This window comes from Salmo salar, chromosome ssa16, assembly GCF_905237065.1.
Source record: "Salmo salar chromosome ssa16, Ssal_v3.1, whole genome shotgun sequence".
Classification (NCBI taxonomy): Eukaryota; Metazoa; Chordata; class Actinopteri; order Salmoniformes; family Salmonidae; genus Salmo; species Salmo salar.
This window is the reverse complement of record NC_059457.1, coordinates 59355800-59377526: the sequence shown is the minus strand read 5'-3', so window position 1 is coordinate 59377526 and position 21727 is coordinate 59355800. Positions and strand designations below refer to the sequence as shown.

The 21727-nt window shown below is 45.3% G+C and overlaps 1 protein-coding gene across 1 annotated transcript in view; it reads left to right on the top strand.

The window, feature by feature from the left end:
- The window catches only part of tbc1d23 (TBC1 domain family, member 23), a 51152-nt gene that overhangs the window by 26703 nt on the left and 2722 nt on the right, over positions 1-21727 (top strand). Inside the window, exons 11-18 of the mRNA XM_045696691.1 lie at positions 3759-3929; positions 4701-4743; positions 4866-4951; positions 9989-10128; positions 11062-11106; positions 12212-12300; positions 17455-17590; positions 20789-20983. Coding sequence (XP_045552647.1) covers positions 3759-3929; positions 4701-4743; positions 4866-4951; positions 9989-10128; positions 11062-11106; positions 12212-12300; positions 17455-17590; positions 20789-20983 — 905 coding nt within the window. The remainder of the gene's footprint in view (positions 1-3758; positions 3930-4700; positions 4744-4865; positions 4952-9988; positions 10129-11061; positions 11107-12211; positions 12301-17454; positions 17591-20788; positions 20984-21727) is intronic.

The window sequence follows — 21727 nt, the reverse complement described above, 5'->3', positions numbered from 1 at the left end:
ATCACCGTATTCTTATCGGCAGACTCAACAGCCTTGGTTTCTCAAATGACTGCCTCGCCTGGTTCACCAACTACTTCTCAGACAGAGTTCAGTGTGTCAAATCGGAGGGCCTGTTGTCCGGACCTCTGGCAGTCTCTATGGGGTGCCACAGGGTTCAGTTCTTGGGCCGACTCTTTTCTCTGTATACATCAATGATGTCGCTCTTGCTGCTGGTGATTCTCTGATCCACCTCTACGCAGACGACACCATTCTGTATACATCTGGCCCTTCTTTGGACACTGTGTTAACAAACCTCCAAACGAGCTTCAATGCCATACAACTCTCCTTCCGTGGCCTCCAACTGCTCTTAAATGCAAGTAAAACTAAATGCATGCTCTTCAGCTGATTGCTTCCCGCCCGCCCATCCAGCATCACTACTCTGGACGGTTCTAACTTAGAATATGTGGACAACTACAAATACCTAGGTGTCTGGTTAGACTGTAAACTCTCCTTCCAGACTCATATTAAACATCTCCAATCCAAAATTAAATCTAGAATCGGCTTCCTATTTCGCAACAAAGCATCCTTCACTCATGCCGCCAAACATACCCTCGTAAAACTGACCATCCTACCAATCCTCGACTTCGGCGATGTCATTTACAAAATAGCCTCCAAACCTCTACTCAGAAAATTGGATGTAGTCTATCACAGTGCCATCCGTTTTGTCACCAAAGCCCCATATACCACCCACCACTGCGACCTGTACGCTCTCGTTGGCTGGCCCTCGCTACATATTCGTCAGCAAACCCACTGGCTCCAGGTGATCTATAAGTCTCTGCTAGGTAAAGCCCCACCTTATCTTAGCTCACTGGTCACCATAGCAGCACCCACCCATAGCATGTGCTCCAGCAGGTATATCTCACTGGTCACCCCCAAAGCCAACACCTCCTTTGGCCGCCTTTCCTTCCAGTTCTCTGCTGCCAATGACTGGAATGAATTGCAAAAACCACTGAAGCTGGAGACTCATATCTCCCTCACTAACTTTAAGCATCATCTGTCAGAGCAGCTTACCGATCACTGCAGCTGTACATAGCCCATCTGTAAATAGCCCATCCAACTACCTCATCCACATATTATTTATTTATTTTTGCTCTTTTGCCCTCCAGTATCTCTACTTGTACATTAATCTTCTGCACATCCATCACTCCAGTGTTTAATTGGTATATTGTAATTATTTCACCACTGGCCTATTCATTACCTTACCTCCCTAATCTTACCTAATTTGCACACACTGTACATAGACCTTTTCTACTGTATTATTGACTCTACGCTTGTTTATCCCATGTGTAACTCTGTGTTGTTGAATGTGTCAAACTGCTTTGCTTTATCTTGGCCAGGTCACAGTTGTAAATGAGAACTTGTTCTCAACTAGCCTACCTGGCTAAATAAAGGATTGTATATATAATATATAATATATAAATACCTGGTTAAATAAAGGGTTATATATATATATAATATATAATATATAAATACCTGGTTAAATAAAGGGTTATATATATATATAATATATAAATACCTGGTTAAATAAAGGGTTATATATATATATAATATATAATATATAAATACCTGGTTAAATAAAGGGTTATATATATATAATATATAATATATAAATACCTGGTTAAATAAAGGGTTATATATATAATATATAAATACCTGGTTAAATAAAGGGTTATATATATAATATATAAATACCTGGTTAAATAAAGGGTTATATATATATATATATATATATATATATAAAAATACCTGGTTAAATAAAGGGTTATATATAATATATACTGCTCAAAAAAATAAAGGGAACACTTAAACAACACAATATAACTCCAAGTCAATCACACTTCTGTGAAATCAAACTGTCCACTTAGGAAGCAACACTGATTGACAATAAATTTCACATGCTGTTGTGCAAAAGGAATAGACAACAGGTGGAAATTATAGGCAATAAGCAAGACACCCCCAATAAAGGAGTGGTTCAGCAGATGGTGACCACAGACCACTTCTCAGTTCCTATGCTTCCTGGCTGATGTTTTAGTCACTTTTGAATGCTGGCGGTGCTTTCACTCTAGTGGTAGCATGAGACGGAGTCTACAACCCACACAAGTGGCTCAGGTAGTGCAGCTCATCCAGGATGGCACATCAATGCGAGCTGTGGCAAGAAGGTTTGCTGTGTCTATCAGCGTAGTGTCCAAAGCATGGAGGCGCTACCAGGAGACAGGCCAGTACATCAGGAGACGTGGAGGAGGCCGTAGGAGGGCAACAACCCAGCAGCAGGACCGCTACCTCCGCTTTTGTGCAAGGAGGAGCAGGAGGAGCACTGCCAGAGCCCTGCAAAATGACCTCCAGCAGGCCACAAATGTGCATGTGTCTGCTCAAACAGTCAGAAACAGACTCCATGAGGGTGGTATGAGGGCCTGACGTCCACAGGTGGGGGTTGTGCTTACAGCCCAACACCGTGCAGGACGTTTGGCATTTGCCAGAGAACACCAAGATTGGCAAATTTGCCACTGGCGCCCTGTGCTCTTCACAGATGAAAGCAGGTTCACACTGAGCACATGTGACAGACGTGACAGAGTCTGGAGACGCCGTGGAGAACGTTCTGCTGCCTGCAACATCCTCCAGCATGACCGGTTTGGTGGTGGGTCAGTCATGGTGTGGGGTGGCATTTCTTTGGGGGGCCGCACAGCCCTCCATGTGCTCGCCAGAGGTAGCCTGACTGCCATTAGGTACCGAGATGAGATCCTCAGACCCCTTGTGAGACCATATGCTGGTGCGGTTGGCCCTGGGTTCCTCCTAATGCAAGACAATGCTAGACCTCATGTGGCTGGAGTGTGTCAGCAGTTCCTGCAAGAGGAAGGCATTGATGCTATGGACTGGCCCGCCCGTTCCCCAGACCTGAATCCAATTGAGCACATCTGGGACATCATGTCTCGCTCCATCCACCAATGCCACGTTGCACCACAGACTGTCCAGGAGTTGGCGGATGCTTTAGTCCAGGTCTGGGAGGAGATCCCTCAGGAGACCATTCGCCACCTCATCAGGAGCATGCCCAGGCGTTGTAGCGAGGTCATACAGGCACGTGGAGGCCACACACACTACTGAGCCTCATTTTGACTTGTTTTAAGGACATTACATCAAAGTTGGATCAGCCTGTAGTGTGGTTTTCCACTTTAATTTTGAGTGTGACTCCAAATCCAGACCTCCATGGGTTGATAAATTGGATTTCCATTGATTATTTTTGTGTAATTTTGTTGTCAGCACATTCAACTATGTAAAGAAAAAAGTATTTCATAAGATTATTTCTTTCATTCAGATCTAGGATGTGTTGATTAAGTGTTCCCTTTATTTTTTTGAGCAGTGTATATAAAAATACCTGGTTAAATAAAGGGTTATATATATAATATATAAATACCTGGTTAAATAAAGGGATATATATATAATATATAAATACCTGGTTAAATAAAGGGTTATATATATAAATACCTGTCTCAGAAGGGTGTAAATCGTCTGTCTCAGTAGGGTGTAAATCGGCTTTTAGGGGATAGTGGTCTTACTCTCTCCCTCTCTCTCTGTGTGGTCTTACTCTGTCAAAATGGCACCCTATTCCCTATATAGTGCACTATATGGGCTCTGGTCAAAAGTAGTGCACACTATATAGGGAATAGGGTGCCATTTGGGACTCACAACCTTAACCTCTTTCATCTGTTGCTGTGTGTCTCTAGATGCTGCAGAACCCGTCAGAGTTCAGCCTATCAGTGAAGTCCCTCCTGGAGGCCCAGAAGCAGAGCCTGGAGTCTGGCTCCATCGCTAGTGGAGAACACCTCTGCTTCATGGGCTCAGGGAGGGAGGAGGAGGACATGTACATGAACATGGTGCTGGCACACTTCCTACAGGTAGGAGTGTAGTGTTACAAAATAGACAGTGATTCAGCCTACATCTTGTTGGGCATTAGTTGCATGCCTGTTATTACAATTCAACCTTTTTTAGATCACAATTCAACTGTTTTTGATTACAATTAAACCCTTTTTGTTATAATTCAACCTTTTTTAAAATTACAATTAAACCCTTTTTGTTATAATTCAACCTTTTTTTTTATTACAATTAAACCCTTTTTGTTATAATTCAACCGTTTTTAGTTATAATTCAACCATTCTTTTATTACAATTCAACCGTTTATGTTATAATTCAACCCTTTCTGTTATAATTCAACCCTTTTTGTTATAATTCAACCATTTTTTATTATTACAATTCAACCATTTTTGTTATATTTCAACCCTTTTTTTGTTATAATTCAACCGTTTTTGTTATAATTCAACCCTTTTTTTATTACAATTCAACCTTTTTTGTTATAATTCAACCCTTTTTGTTACAATTCAACCTTTTTTTAATTACAATTCAACCATGTTTGTTATAATTCAACCTTTTTTTATTACAATTCAACCTTTTTTGTTACAATTCAACCGTTTTTGTTATAATTCAACCGTTTTTTTATTACAATTCAACCGTTTTTGTTATAATTCAACCCTTTTTTGTTATAATTCAACCCTTTTTTGTTATAATTCAACCCTTTTTTGTTATAATTCAACCGTTTTTTGTTATAATTCAACCGTTTTTGTTATAATTCAACCAATCTGTCAGTGCTAATGAGGGGTTTTCTCTCACAGAAAAACAAAGAATACGTCAGTATTGCAAAAGGTGGTTTTATGGGTGAGTGTTTTATTATTAACATTTTAAACAATTCATAGAAATAAATGAATAGAACTGCTTATTTTGTCTTGATGGGTGCAAACCTAAAGGAAACCATGTCTATATCCTGTTGTGTTGTCCAGCCCTGCAGCAGCACCTAACAGACATCAATGTGGAGGGACCAGACAACTACGTCCACTGGATAGTCAGCACCTCTGGATCAGCTGAAGTGAGTTCACTGGGGCTAGTCATAGTAGCTGCTGTTAAGGGAGAATTACACTGGGGCTAGTCATAGTAGCCGCTGTTAAGGGAGAATTACACTGGGGCTAGTCATAGTAGCTGCTGTTAAGGGAGAATTACACTGGGGCTAGTCATAGTAGCTGCTGTTAAGGGAGAATTACACTGGGGCTAGTCATAGTAGCTGCTGTTAAGGGAGAATTACACTGGGGCTAGTCATAGTAGCTGCTGTTAAGGGAGCATTACACTGGGGCTAGTCATAGTAGCTGCTGTTAAGGGAGAATTACACTGGGGCTAGTCATAGTAGCTGCTGTTAAGGGAGAATTACACTGGGGCTAGTCATAGTAGCTGCTGTTAAAACCTCTCTAGGGTCGGCGGGACGAATTCGTCCCACCTACTCAACAGCCAGTGGAATCCCGTGGCGCGTTATTCAAATACCTTAGAAATGCTATTACTTCAATTTCTCAAACATATGACTATTTTACACCATTTTAAAGACAAGACTCTCGTTAATCTAACCACACTGTCCGATTTCAAAAAGGCTTTACAACGAAAGCAAAACATTCGATTATGTCAGTAACCAGCCAGAAATAATCAGACACCCATTTTTCAAGCTAGCATATAATGTCACATAAACCCAAACCACAGCTAAATGCAGCACTAACCTTTGATGATCTTCATCAGATGACACACCTAGGATATTATGTTATACAATACATGCATGTTTTGTTCAATCAAGTTCATATTTATATCAAAAACCAGCTTTTTACATTAGCATGTGACGTTCAGAACTAGCATACCCCCCGCAAACTTCCGGTGAATTTACTAAATTACTCACGATAAACGTTCACAAAAAACATAACAATTATTTTAAGAATTATAGATACAGAACTCCTCTATGCACTCGATATGTCCGATTTTAAAATAGCTTTTCGGTGAAAGCACATTTTGCAATATTCTCAGTAGATAGCCCGGCATCACAGGGCTAGCTATTTAGACACCCAGCAAGTTTAGCACTCACCAAAGTCAGATTTACTATAAGAAAAATGTTATTACCTTTGCTGTTCTTCGTCAGAATGCACTCCCAGGACTTCTACTTCAATAACAAATGTTGGTTTGGTTCAAAATAATCCATAGTTATGTTCAAATATCCTCTGTTTTGTTAGTGCGTTCAAGACACTATCCGAAGTGTAAAGAAGGGTGACGCGCACGACGCGTTTCGTGACAAAAAAATTCTAAATAATCCATTACCATACTTCGAAGCATGTCAACCGCTGTTTAAAATACATTTTTATGCCATTTTTCTCGTAAAAAAGCGATAATATTCCGACCGGGAAAGCGTGTTTACGTTCAAAGACGAAAAAATTCAAACTTGGGATCCCCTCGTGCACGAGCCTCAGTCTGATGGTACTCTGACCGGCCACTATCCAAACGCGCTAATGTTTTTCAGCTGGAATTACATCATTCAGCTTTTTCCCGGGTTTTGAGAGCCTATGGGAGCCGTAGGAAGTGTCACGTTACAGCAAAGATCCTCAGTTTTCAATAAACAGAGCCAAGAAGAACAAGAACTTGTCAGACAGGCCACTTCCTGTAAGGAATCTTCTCAGGTTTTTGCCTGCCATATGAGTTCTGTTATACTCACAGACACCATTCAAACAGTTTTAGAAACTTTAGGGTGTTTTCTATCCAAAGCCAATAATTATATGCATATTCTAGTTACTGGGCAGGAGTAGTAACCAGATTAAATCGGGTACGTTTTTTATCCGGCCGTGCAAATACTGCCCCCTATCCCCAACAGGTTAAACAACACATGCATGTTTTGTTCAATCAAGTTCATATTTATATAAAAAAACAGCTTTTTACATTGGCGTGTGATGTTCAGAAAATGTATTCCCACCGAAAGCTGCCGGTGAATTTACTAAATTACTCATGATAAACGTTGACAAAATACATAACAATTATTTTAAGAATTATAGATGCAGAACTCCTTTATGCAATCGCTATGTCAGATTTTAAATTAGCTTTTCGGCGAAAGCACATTTTGCAATATTCTGAGTACATAGCTCAGCCATCACGGCTAGCTATTTTGACACCCGCCAAGTTCGGGGCACACTAAAGTCAGAATTAGTATTAGAAAAATTGGATTACCTTTGCTGATCTGCGTCAGAATGCACTCCCAGGACTGCTACTTCCACAAGAAATGTTGTTTTGGTTCCAAATAATCCATAGTTATATCCAAATACCTCCGTTTTGTTCGTGCGTTCAGGTCACTATCCAAAGGGTAACGCGCAAGCGCATTTCGAGCCCAAAAAAATCAACATGTTCCATTACCGTACTTAGAAGCATGTCAAACGCTGTTTAAAATCATTTGTTATGGCATTTTTCTCGTAAAATAGCGATAATATTCCAACCGGACAATAGTGTATTCATTCAAAGAGGAAAAGAAAAAACAGCGTGGTCGCGTGAACGCGCATATCCAATCTCTTTGTCACCAGGCAGACCACTGAGAAACTGAGCTACTATACTCTGCCCAGAGACAGGAGACGCCTCAATCTGCTTTCTGAAGGCTTTAGAGAGCCAATGGAAGCCTTAGAAAGTGGTACATAACCCCACAGATACTGTAGTTTCGATAGAGAATCAAAAGAAGAACTACAAATTCTCAGACAGGCCACTTCCTGCTTGGAATTTTCTCAGGTTTTTGCCTGCCATATGAGTTCTGTTATACTCAGACACCATTCAGAGTGTTTTCTATCCAAATCTACTAATAATATGCAAATATTTGACTCTGGGCCCGAGAAGTTGGCCGTTTAATTTGGGTACGTTTTTCATCCGGCTGTGAAAATACTGCCCCCTATAGCGAAGAGGTTAAAATGCTGTCAGGGGGGTGGGATCCACTGGGCTTGGGGTTCTTCATTTGTCTATCCTGCTGTGGTGTTGAGGCTATGGTCTGGGTCTGGTCTGGGTCTGTTCTGCTGTGGTGTTGGGGCTATGGGTCTGGTTCTGCTGTGGTGTTGGGGCTATGGGTCTGGGTCTGTTCTGCTGTGGTGTTGAGGCTATGGTCTGGGTCTGGTCTGGGTCTGTTCTGCTGTGGTGTCGAGGCTATGGTCTGGTGCTGGTCTGGGTCTGTTCTGCTGTGGTGTTGAGGCTATGGTCTGGGTCTGAGGTGGGCTGTTCTGCTGGCTTCTCTGTGGGGGTGGCCAGCTCTCTAATGGGTTGTTCTGTGTCACATGCCATTCTCTCCTCTACTGCTCTGTTCTTCTCCTGCTGTTTCTCTCACCACATTCCAGAGTGCAGATTTGTCTCTCTCCTCCTCCAGCACTCCGGGTCTGGTTAAGGGGTTGGTGTTGTGCTGGACTGTTGTCTGGGTCTGGTTAAGGGGGTGTTGTTGTGCTGGACTGTTGTCTGGGTCTGGTTGAGGGGGTGTTGTTGTGTTGTCTGGGTCTGGGTCTGGTTGAGGGGGTGTTGTTGTGCTGGACTGTTGTCTGGGTCTGATTAGGGGGGTGTTGTTGTGCTGGACTGTTGTCTGGTTCTGGTTGAGGGGGTGTTGTTGTGTTGTCTGGGTCTGGTTAGGGGGGTGTTGTTGTGCTGGACTGTTGTCTGGGTCTGGTTAGGGGGGTGTTGTTGTGCTGGACTGTTGTCTGGTGAAGGGTGTGTTGTTGTTCTGGACTGTTGTCTGGGTCTGGTTGAGGGGGTGTTGTTGTGTTGTCTGGGTCTGGTTCAGGGGGTGTTGTTGTGTTGTCTGGGTCTGGTTAGGTGGGTGTTGTTGTGTTGTCTGGGTCTGGTTAGGGGGGTGTTGTTGTGCTGGACTGTTGTCTGGGTCTGGTTAAGGGGGTGTTGTTGTTCTGGACTGTTGTCTGGGTCTGGTTAAGGGGGTGTTGTTGTGCTGGACTGTTGTCTGGTGAAGGGTGTGTTGTTGTGTTGGACTGTTGTCTGGGTCTGGTTAAGGGGGTGTTGTTTTGCTGGACTGTTGTCTGGGTCTGTTCTGACTGGAGTGTGTTCACCTGCTGGTCCAGCTCCACCTGTCTTACCTCCTGCTGGGTGAATTTATCCTTCATTTCAATGAGGGAGTAGTGCTGAGAGGTTTAAAAGTAGCTTCAGGCTAAACATTACTCACTCAGTTCCAGGTTGGATGGTATTTTCAGGTTTCTGTTGTGCTTCTTTTGCTGGTCGTTGGTTTGCCAGAGCATTTGCTGTTTAGTCCTTGGGAATAAGAATATTTTGGAGTAGGAATCATTCCAGGCAATTTTGTCTAAAATCAGGTTGTAGGTTTGGAGTTTTGATTTGGAGTGAAGGTTATGTTGTGGAGGGTAGTATCCTGTATATGTCCTGGTGACATAGTGTTGTGGAGGGTAGTATCCTGTATATGTCCTGGTGACATAGTGTTGTGGAGGGTAGTATCCTGTATATGTCCTGGTGACATAGTGTTGTGGAGGGTAGTATCCTGTATATGTCCTGGTGACATAGTGTTGTGGAGGGTAGTATCCTGTATATGTCCTGGTGACATAGTGTTGTGGAGGGTAGTATCCTGTATATGTCCTGGTGACATAGTGTTGTGGAGGGTAGTATCCTGTATATTTCCTGGTGACATAGTGTTGTGGAGGGTAGTATCCTGTATATGTCCTGGTGACATAGTGTTGTGGAGGGTAGTATCCTGTATATGTCCTGGTGACATAGTGTTGTGGAGGGTAGTATCCTGTATATGTCCTGGTGACATAGTGTTGTGGAGGGTAGTATCCTGTATATGTCCTGGTGACATAGTGTTGTGGAGGGTAGTATCCTGTATATGTCCTGGTGACATAGTGAAGGTTATGTAGTATCCTGTATATGTCCTGGTGACATAGGGAAGGTTATGTAGTATCCTGTATATGTCCTGGTGACATAGGGAAGGTTATGTAGTATCCTGTATATGTCCTGGTGACATAGTGAAGGTTATGTAGTATCCTGTATATGTCCAACTCTTAATCTATTTTCTTGTAAAAACATGCTGAAAATTTCAGGAGCTCATGATTTCTCCCCCCATCCACAACAGGGAGAGTCGTTGAACACAACAGGGGATAAAGGAGTCAAGTCTCTGGTCAACAAGATGACCTTTGCCCTCAAGTCCAAGTCTGTCATAGCGAAGGAGAAGATGATAAGCTTTATGGAGAACACGGCTACACCTGTAGACAGGTAAGTTCCTGTTCTTCCATGCTCTGTGTTTATATGGACAGGTAAGTTCCTGTCCTTCCATGCTCTGTCTGTGTTTATATGGACAGGTAAGATCATGTCCTTCCATGCTCTGTGTTTATATGGACAGGTAAGATCATGTCCTTCCATGCTCTGTGTTTATATGGACAGGTAAGATCATGTCCTTCCATGCTCTGTCTGTGTTTATATGGACAGGTAAGATCATGTCCTTCCATGCTCTGTGTTTATATGGACAGGTAAGTTCCTGTCCTTCCATGCTCAGGACTCATCTCTCCATTGAATCATTTGTATTATTTATTTATCTAATCAGGGAATAATGGACTCCACTCCTGTAATTCAATTTTATTAAATCATTATTAATGATCCTTTATTAATTTAGTACATTTGTATTAATCTGTGCCTTAGTTGAACCCCTCTCCGCCGTGCCTTAGTTGAACCCCTCTGCGCCGTGCCTTAGTTGAACCCCTCTTCGCCGTGCCTTAGTTGAACCCCTCTTCGCCGTGCCTTAGTTGAACCCCTCTTCGCCGTGCCTTAGTTGAACCCCTCTTCGCCGTGCCTTAGTTGGACCCCTCTTCGCCGTGGCTTAGTTGAACCCCTCTTCGCCGTGGCTTAGTTGAACCCCTCTTCGCCGCGCCTTAGTTGAACCCCTCTTCGCCGCGCCTTAGTTGAACCCCTCTTCGCCGCGCCTTAGTTGAACCCCTCTTCGCCGTGCCTTAGTTGAACCCCTCTTCGCCGTGCCTTAGTTGAACCCCTCTTCGCTGCGCCTTAGTTGAACCCCTCTTCGCCGTGCCTTAGTTGAACCCCTCTTCGCCGCGCCTTAGTTGAACCCCTCTTCGCCGTGCCTTAGTTGAACCCCTCATCTCGTTGTGCATAAATTTAACCCTTCATCGTTGTGCCTTATGTATTCCATGCTAGAATGTCTTTCACCCTCCCCTGGCCAGAGAAGGGGGTCCCTGACCGGTAAGACTCTCCCAGCATGATGGCCTCTGGTGCCTGTGGCCCCATCTCATTCCTGCTCTGTCCCTCGCAGCCTACTTATTGCCCCGGGGACCAGAATGCACTTGTAATGGAGCCGAGAGCTGTTCCACGACCACACTAACGCATCCCCTCCCTAACATACTGCTCCCATTCCTTACTCACACCACGTCTACAGTCCACACTCTGGCTCCTGGATGAAGCTCTGTGTCACCTGTCATAGTCCCTATGCTCTGTGTCACCTGTCATAGTCCCTATGCTCTGTGTCACCTGTCATAGTCCCTATGCTCTGTGTCACCTGTCATAGTCCCTTTGCTCTGTGTCACCTGTTATAGTCCCTATGCTCTGTGTCACCTGTTATAGTCGCTATGTCACTGTCTGTTGTTACTCTTTCTAGTCTAACTATATGAGTTGTCTGCAGTGGACCTTGGATCTTTGCCTCGCCACTGTTTGCGTGGACATTCACTTTAAGTGTGATACTATTTCACTGTTCCCCGAGGTGATAGCCGGGGCTGTGGGGTTCACTGTTCTCCCAGGTGATAGCCGGGGCTGTTCTCCCAGGTGATAGCCGGGGCTGTTCTCCCAGGTGATAGCCGGGGCTGTTCTCCCAGGTGATAGCCGGGGCTGTTCTCCCAGGTGATAGCCGGGGCTGTTCTCCCAGGTGATAGCCGGGGCTGTTCTCCCAGGTGATAGCCGGGGCTGTTCTCCCAGGTGATAGCCGGGGCTGTTCTCCCAGGTGGGGCTGTGGGACTGTGGCTGTATATCTACTGTATGTGCCTCTATTGCCCTGGATATCACCACTAATAAGCTACGCTGTAATTGTAGAACCAACTGCTTTAACTGGTTTCTTATCCCTCTAACAGTAACAGAGCTAGCTGCCTGACTAATCCCAGGTGGGCCGTGCGTGTGGCCGTGCGTGTGGCCGTGCGTGTGGCCGTGCGTGTGGCCGTGCGTGTGGCCGTGCGTGTGGCCGTGCGTGTGGCCGTGCGCGTGGCCGTGCGTGTGGCCGTGCGTGGTGCGTGTGGCCGTGCATGTGGCCGTGCGTGCGTCATGAACAACCCTCTCTGACGTGTTTGTCTCCATATAACAGACATGTGAGCAGCAGTGACCGGGTTGGAAAACCTTACAGAGGAGTGAAGCCAGTGTTCAGCATCGGTGATGAGGAAGAGTATGATACAGGTAACTATTGTGAAATACATCTACAGTACTACTACAATCAGTACTACTATGCTACTACAATCAATACTACTATGCTACTACAATCAATACTACTATACTACTACAATCAATACTACTATACTACTACAATCAATACTACCAGAGTACTACTCCTACAATCAATACTCCTATACTACTACAGTACTACTGCTAAAACCAATACTACTATACTACTACAATCAATACTACCACAGTACTACTACTACAATCAATACTACTCTACTACTACACTCAATACTACTACAGTACTACTACTACAATCAATACTACTACATTAGTAATAGATTAGTAATACAGTACTACAATTAATATTACTACAATACTACACTACCTCAATCAATACTACTGTACTACTACAATCAATACTACTACATCAAATACTACGTTTGTAATACAGTACTACAATTAATACTACTACAATACCTCAATCAATACTACTATACTACTACAATCAATACTACAGTCTTACTACAACAATCAATACTTCTACATTAGTACTAGATAAGTAATACAGTACTACAATTAATACTACCGCAATACTACACTGCCTCGATCAATACTACTGCAGTACTGCTATAATACTATAGTATTACAATCAATACTACAGTGCTACAATCAATACTAGTACAATACTAGTACAACCCTGTAACCCCAATCAGTCGTCCCTTCAGACCAGTTCTCCTCTCCACCAATAGGGCTGTTACGGTGACCGCATTACCGCCACAGCGTCATGACGACAGTCAAATTCCACGTGACCATTTAGTCACGCTAATGAGGCTTCTCCAAGCTCTGATGCTGCTGATGGTCATTAGTAGCCTACGCCTGGTACTCAGCACTCTATTGTCCCTCTAATCACTCTGACATCAATGCAAATGTCATCGAAATCCAGCATTTCATGAGAGCCCATGAGCTCATGTTGCTCAACATTTCTATAGGCTATGCAATTGCGTGAGAAAACAGAGTGATGGCCTCTATTAAAAAGAGGAGGATCCCATCAGCTTTCTATAGGCTAGGCCTACTATATTTATTTCTCAACTTTCCTAATATTAAGCACATTTCTTCTCGTTACAACAGGAGTATAGCCTACCTGTCTGGCATGCAAATTAACCACGGGAAAAGTGTCCTCCATTCGCTATTTCAGTGCATAGATTACATTTTTTTCCCCCCTGCCCCCGTTCCGACAGGTGTATGATAATGGTCCATTTTAAATCCAAACTAATTTCACACATACATTTATTTAGTACATTTGAAGTCGGAAGTTTACATACTCTTAGGTTGGAGTCATTAACTTGTTTTTCAAACACTCCACAAATTTCTTGTTAACAAACTATAGTTTTGACAAGTCGGTTAGAACCTCTACTTTGTGCATTATTTCACTTATAACTCAGTGTCACAATTCCAGTAGGTCAGAAGTTTCCATACACTAAGTTGACTGTGCCTTTAAACAGCTTGGAAAATTCCAGAAAATGATGTCATGGCTTTAGAAGCTTCTGATAGGCTAATTGACATCATTTGAGTCAATTGGAGGTGTACCTGTGGATGTATTTCAAGGCCTAACTTCAAACTCAGTACCTCTTTGCTTGACATCATAGGAAAATCAAAAGAAATCAGCCAAGACCTCAGAAAAACAATTGTAGACCTCCACAAGTCTGGTTCATCCTTGGGAGCAATTTCCAAACACCTGAAGGTACCACGTTCATCTGTACAAACATTAGTACACAAGTATAAACACTGTGGGACCACGCAGCCGTCAAAATGGCGTAAGGACATAGATCATTTGTGGGCAGAATTGAAAAGGCGTGTGCGAGCAAGGAGGCCTACAAACCTGACTCAGTTACACCAGCTCTGTCAGGAGGAATGGGCCAAAATTCAGGTTGCCTTCCACAAGCTTCCCACAATAAGTTGGGTGAATTTTGGCCCATTCCTCCTGACAGAGCTGGTGTAACTGAGTCAGGTTTGTAGGCCTCCTTGCTCGCACACGCTTTTTCAATTCTGCCCACAAATGATCTAAGTTAAACAATTGACCCAAGTTAAACAATTTAACGGCAATGCTACCAAATACTAATTGAGTGTATGTAAACTTCTGACCCACTGGGAATGTGATGAAAGAAATTAAAGCTATAAATAATAATTCTCTCTACTATTATTCTGACATTTCACATTCTTAAAATAAAGTGGTGATCCTAACTGACCTAAGACAGGGAATTTTTACTCGGATTAAATGTCAGAAATTGTGAAAAACTGAGTTTTAAATGTATTTGGCTAAGGTGTATGTAAACTTCCGACTTCAACTGTATGTGTAAAGACAAGATGAAATCAAGAATAGTCTGATGGGTGGATAATATTAGCCGATCACTTGTGAATGATGCCCAGCATCGTGCGACTTTTTCAAATCATAGTCGCACACCTCATGTTGCCTAGCCCACAGGCCTATAGGTTTTGATAAAGTTTGTATCACAACTAAAGTGGCCAAATAACTACTTTAAAATGAAGCACGTTAATCCTCTTTTCCAAGGAGTGTAGAGCCTAACTGTCAAACATATGCAACACTTGAGTTTCAAGTTTGGGGAAGAAAATGTTCACCATAAAAATGCACCTTTTTATAATAAAAGCATTACATGCATAAACACATTTGTGGCTATTTTTGAATGTTTTTTTTCTTCCTGCTAATGGAACATTCACGCTTACTACCACGTGTGTATTTTCAACTGTTGTACTATGGGGGGGGATAGTAGATTTACATAGGCTATTACTTTTGCTGTTCTTTAGGCCTCTACTTATCTTGTTGGCTTGACGAAAAGTAAATGTGGACATTCCTTCCAATATCTTCAATATGCGCCTCGGAATTGGATAAGGAAGTGCGCAGTTGCGTCGCCGATGTGTCCGTCTTCACTTGTAGCCTGTGAGAAAGACCCGATCATGTGTGGGAGAGCCATGTGAGTGAGAGGTGCTTCGGAGCACGCAGCCTGGAGAAGAGATTTATAATGATTATATTCAGCCCAAGGGAAAAACGGCCACTAGCCGCAAAAGGCATGATTTTATTTTAATTTTTTTTTTTTTTTTTTAGGGGGCATTACGGCCACACAAAGAGAATGCAGGCGGGTAATTTGAGGCATTATCAAGTGCTTGTCTTGATTGATGCCGTGTGAACAGCCGACCACAAGAAATGATACAGAGCTCAGGCCTTCTGGCGAATCATCATTAGAGTCTCAACAGCTAATGGGAATCTCAATAAAACACCGTGCAGCCTTACAATGTATTAAACATCAACACATTCAGCCCAACGTCTGTAGAACAACTAAAGATACATAAATAACTCTACATGAAGCATCTAGGAGGACCTGTTTCTTTGTTAACCTCTCTAGGGTAGGTGGGACGAAACTATTCAACAGCCAGTTGAATCCGGCCGTGCAAATACTGCCCCCTATCCCAAACAGGTTAACCGCTCAACACAGAACATCAGCATGTGTTCACTCCCTCAAATCCTTTGGAGAAAATATCCTTTATATTTTGTTCAGCTACGGGGCATTCGGAAAGTGTTCAGACACTTGACTTTTTCCACATTTTGTTACGTTACAGTCTTAGATACCTTATATAGACAGGGTCTGAATACTTATGTAAATAAGACATTCCTGTTTTTTTATTTTTTATAAATTAGCAAAAATGTCTGGCGTTGTCATTATGGGGAATTGTGTGTAGGTTTTTTATTAATCCATTTTAGAATAAGGCTGTAACATAACAACAAAATGTGGAACAAGTCAATGGGTCTGAATACTTTTTGAAGGTTCTGTATCATCCGACATGTATTCTTCATAATATAAAATAATTCCACGGAAGGTCAGCATCAGTGGCTTGTAGGCGACGTGTGGAAGACAGCAGATGCTAAATGTGAATGTTTAATTAATGGTCAATTACCTTGAGACCAATCACCGGCTGATGGTCATTATCGCCACAGCCCTACTCACCACTAGTTCAGTGGTTCCCAAACTGTGGATCGGGGCCCACTTGTGGGTCTCCTCTCACCCTGATGGGGGATTGCGACTCAACAGACACCTCAGTTGGGAACCCCTGAACTAGTTGACTCAGACTATTGATCTAGTTTGATCTCTATGGCTGTAACCCTCTCTGTCTATTCCAGTTTGATCTCTATGGCTGTATTCCTCTCTGTCTCGCTGTCTGTTCCAGTTTGATCTCTATGGCTGTATTCCTCTCTGTCTCGCTGTCTATTCCAGTTTGATCTCTATGGCTGTATTCCTCTCTGTCTCGCTGTCTGTTCCAGTTTGATATCTCTGGCTGTATTCCTCGCTGTCTGTTCCAGTTTGATCTCTATGGCTGTATTCCTCTCTGTCTGTTCCAGTTTGATCTCTATGGCTGTATTCCTCTCTGTCTCGCTGTCTGTTCCAGTTTGATCTCTATGGCTGTATTCCTCGCTGTCTGTTCCAGTTTGATCTCTATCGCTGTATTCCTCTCTGTCTGTTCCAGTTTGATCTCTATGGCTGTATTCCTCTCTGTCTCGCTGTCTGTTCCAGTTTGATCTCTATGGCTGTATTCCTCTCTGTCTCGCTGTTTATTCCAGTTTGATCTCTATGGCTGTATTCCTCTCTGTCTATTCCAGTTTGAACTCTATGGCTGTAACCCTCTCTGTCTGTTCCAGTTTGATCTCTATGGCTGTATTCCTCTCTGTCTCGCTGTCTATTCCAGTTTGATCTCTATGGCTGTATTCCTCTCTGTCTCGCTGTCTGTTCCAGTTTGATCTCTATGGCTGTATTCCTCCCTGTCTCGCTGTCTGTTCCAGTTTGATCTCTATGGCTGCATTCCTCCCTGTCTTGCTGTCTGTTCCAGTTTGATCTCTATGGCTGTATTCCTCTCTGTCTCGCTGTCTGTTCCAGTTTGATCTCTATGGCTGTATTCCTCTCTGTCTCGCTGTCTATTCCAGTTTGATCTCTATGGCTGTATTCCTCTCTGTCTCGCTGTCTATTCCAGTTTGATCTCTATGGCTGTATTCCTCTCTGTCTGTTCCAGTTTGATCTCTATGGCTGTAACCCTCTCTGTCTCGCTGTCTGTTCCAGTTTGATCTCTATGGCTGTATTCCTCTCTGTCTCGCTGTCTGTTCAGATGAGATTGACAGCTCGTCCATGTCGGATGATGACAGGAAGGAGATCGTAAACATCCAGACGTGGATCAACAAACCAGACGTGAAGCACCATGTTCCCTGTAATGAGGTCAAGGAAACCGGACACATGTTCCCCAGGTGAGTTTCCTGTTACAATAGACACATGTTCCCCAGGTGAGTTTCCTGTTACAATAGACACATGTTCCCCAGGTGAGTTTCCTGTTACAATAGACACATGTTCCCCAGGTGAGTTTCCTGTTACAATAGACACATGTTCCCCAGGTGAGTTTCCTGTTACAATAGACACATGTTCCCCAGGTGAGTTTCCTGTTACAATAGACACATGTTCCCCAGGTGAGTTTCCTGTTACAATAGACACATGTTCCCCAGGTGAGTTTCCTGTTACAATAGACACATGTTCCCCAGGTGAGTTTCCTGTTAACTGTAAAGCGCATTGTGACAACTGCTGATGTAAAAAAGACTTACAATCAATCTAATGATTTTTTTACTAAGGCCATCAACAGTGCTGAGTAGTCAGAGAGACAGACAGGAGACGGCCCTCTGCATAGAGAGAGAGACAGGGACAGGAGACGGCCCTCTACATAGAGAGAGAGACAGGGACAGGAGACGGCCCTCTACATAGAGAGAGAGACAGGGACAGGAGACGGCCCTCTACATAGAGAGAGAGAGACAGGGACAGGAGACGGCCCTCTACATAGAGAGAGAGTCAGGGACAGGAGACGGCCCTCTACATAGAGAGAGAGTCAGGGACAGGAGACGGCCCTCTACGTAGAGAGAGAGACAGGAGACGGCCCTCTACATAGAGAGAGAGTCAGGGACAGGAGACGGCCCTCTACGTAGAGAGAGAGTCAGGGACAGGAGACGGCCCTCTACGTAGAGAGAGAGACAGGAGACGGCCCTCTACGTAGAGAGAGAGACAGGAGACGGCCCTCTACGTAGAGAGAGACAGGAGACGGCCCTCTACGTAGAGAGAGAGACAGGAGACGGCCCTCTACGTAGAGAGAGAGACAGGAGACGGCCCTCTACGTAGAGAGAGAGACAGGAGACGGCCCTCTACGTAGAGAGAGAGACAGGAGACGGCCCTCTACGTAGAGAGAGAGACAGGAGACGGCCCTCTACGTAGAGAGAGAGACAGGAGACGGCCCTCTACGTAAGAGAGAGAGAGACAGGAGACGGCCCTCACGTAGAGAGAGAGAGACAGGAGACGGCCCTCTACGTAGAGAGAGAGAGACAGGAGACGGCCCTCTACGTGAGAGAGAGAGAGACAGGAGACGGCCCTCTACGAGAGAGAGAGAGAGACAGGAGACGGCCCTCTACGTAGAGAGAGAGAGAGACAGGAGACGGCCCTCTACGTAGAGAGAGAGACAGACAGGAGACGGCCCTCTACGTAGAGAGAGAGACAGGGACAGGAGACGGCCCTCTACGTAGAGAGAGAGAGAGACAGGGACAGGAGACGGCCCTCTACGTAGAGAGAGAGAGAGACAGGAGACGGCCCTCTACATAGAGAGAGAGACAGGAGACGGCCCTCTACGTAGAGAGAGAGACAGGGACAGGAGACGGCCCTCTACATAGAGAGAGAGACAGGAGACGGCCCTCTACATAGAGAGAGAGACAGGGACAGGAGACGGCCCTCTACGTAGAGAGAGAGACAGGAGACGGCCCTCTACGTAGAGAGAGAGACAGGAGACGGCCCTCTACGTAGAGAGAGAGACAGGAGACGGCCCTCTACGTAGAGAGAGAGAGACAGGAGACGGCCCTCTACATAGAGAGAGAGACAGGAGACGGCCCTCTACGTAGAGAGAGAGACAGGGACAGGAGACGGCCCTCTACATAGAGAGAGAGACAGGAGACGGCCCTCTACATAGAGAGAGAGACAGGGACAGGAGACGGCCCTCTACGTAGAGAGAGAGACAGGAGACGGCCCTCTACGTAGAGAGAGAGACAGGAGACGGCCCTCTACGTAGAGAGAGAGACAGGAGACGGCCCTCTACGTAGAGAGAGAGACAGGAGACGGCCCTCTACGTAGAGAGAGAGAGACAGGAGACGGCCCTCTACGTAGAGAGAGAGAGAGACAGGAGACGGCCCTCTACGTAGAGAGAGAGAGACAGGAGACGGCCCTCTACGTAGAGAGAGACAGGAGACGGCCCTCTACGTAGAGAGAGAGACAGGAGACGGCCCTCTACGTAGAGAGAGAGACAGGAGACGGCCCTCTACGTAGAGAGAGAGACAGGAGACGGCCCTCTACGTAGAGAGAGAGACAGGAGACGGCCCTCTACGTAGAGAGAGAGACAGGAGACGGCCCTCTACATAGAGAGAGAGACAGGAGACGGCCCTCTACATAGAGAGAGAGACGGGAGACGGCCCTCTACGTAGAGAGAGACAGGAGACGGCCCTCTACATAGAGAGAGAGACAGGAGACGGCCCTCTACATAGAGAGAGAGACAGGAGACGGCCCTCTACATAGAGAGAGAGACAGACAGGAGACGGCCCTCTACGTAGAGAGAGACAGACAGGAGACGGCCCTCTACGTAGAGAGACAGGAGACGGCCCTCTACGTAGAGAGACAGGAGACGGCCCTCTACGTAGAGAGACAGGAGACGGCCCTCTACGTAGAGAGACAGGAGACGGCCCTCTACATAGAGAGAGACAGGAGACGGCCCTCTACATAGAGAGAGAGACAGGAGACGGCCCTCTACGTAGAGAGAGAGAGACAGGAGACGGCCCTCTACGTAGAGAGAGAGACAGACAGGAGACGGCCCTCTACGTAGAGAGAGAGACAGGAGACGGCCCTCTACGTAGAGAGAGACAGACAGGAGACGGCCCTCTACGTAGAGAGAGACAGACAGGAGACGGCCCTCTACGTAGAGAGAGACAGACAGGAGACGGCCCTCTACGTAGAGAGAGACAGACAGGAGACGGCCCTCTACGTGAGAGAGACAGGAGACGGCCCTCTACATAGAGAGAGAGACAGGAGACGGCCCTCTACATAGAGAGAGAGACAGGAGACGGCCCTCTACATAGAGAGAGAGACAGGAGACGGCCCTCTACATAGAGAGAGAGACAGGAGACGGCCCTCTACATAGAGAGAGAGACAGGAGACGGCCCTCTACATAGAGAGAGAGACAGACAGGAGACGGCCCTCTACGTAGAGAGAGACAGACAGGAGACGGCCCTCTACGTAGAGAGACAGGAGACGGCCCTCTACATAGAGAGAGAGACAGTGTGACGAGGTTCCTGTTTCTAATGTGACGTGCTTCCTGTTTCTAATGTGACGTGCTTCCTGTTTCTAATGTGACGTGCTTCCTGTTTCTCCAGTCACCTATTGATCACAGCGACCCACATGTACTGTCTGAGGGAGATCGCGTCCAAGAAGGGTTTTGCCTACATCCAGTCCAGACAGGCCCTGAACAGCGTGGTCAAGATCACCTCCAAGAAAAAACACCCAGAACTCATCACATTCAAGTTCGGCAACAGCAACACTGCTGGAATAGAGATCTCTGCTGTGGAGAGGTACTGACTGGCTGTATGGGTACTGGCTGTCTCTCTGACTAGACTGGCTGTATGGGTACTGGCTGTCTCTGCTGTGGAGAGGTACTGACTGACTGTATGGGTACTGGCTGTCTCTCTGACTAGACTGACTGGCTGTATGGGTACTGGCTGTCTCTGCTGTGGAGAGGTACTGACTGATTGTATGGGTACTGGCTGTCTCTCTGACTAGACTGACTGGCTGTATGGGTACTGGCTGTCTCTGCTGTGGAGAGGTACTGACTGACTGTATGGGTACTGGCTGTCTCTCTGACTAGACTGACTGGCTGTATGGGTACTGGCTGTCTCTGCTACTGGCTGTATGGGTACTGGCTGTCTCTCTGACTAGACTGACTGGCTGTATGGGTACTGGCTGTCTCTGCTGTGGAGAGGTACTGACTGGCTGTATGGGTACTGGCTGTCTCTCTGACTAGACTGACTGGCTGTATGGGTACTGGCTGTCTCTGCTGTGGAGAGGTACTGACTGGCTGTATGGGTACTGGCTGTCTCTCTGACTACACTAACTGGCTGTATGGGTACTGGCTGTCTCTCTGACTAGACTGACTGGCTGTATGGGTACTGGCTGTCTCTGCTGTGGAGAGGTACTGACTGGCTGTATGGGTACTGGCTGTCTCTCTGACTACACTAACTGGCTGTATGGGTACTGGCTGTCTCTCTGACTACACTAACTGGCTGTATGGGTACTGGCTGTCACTCTGACTAGACTAA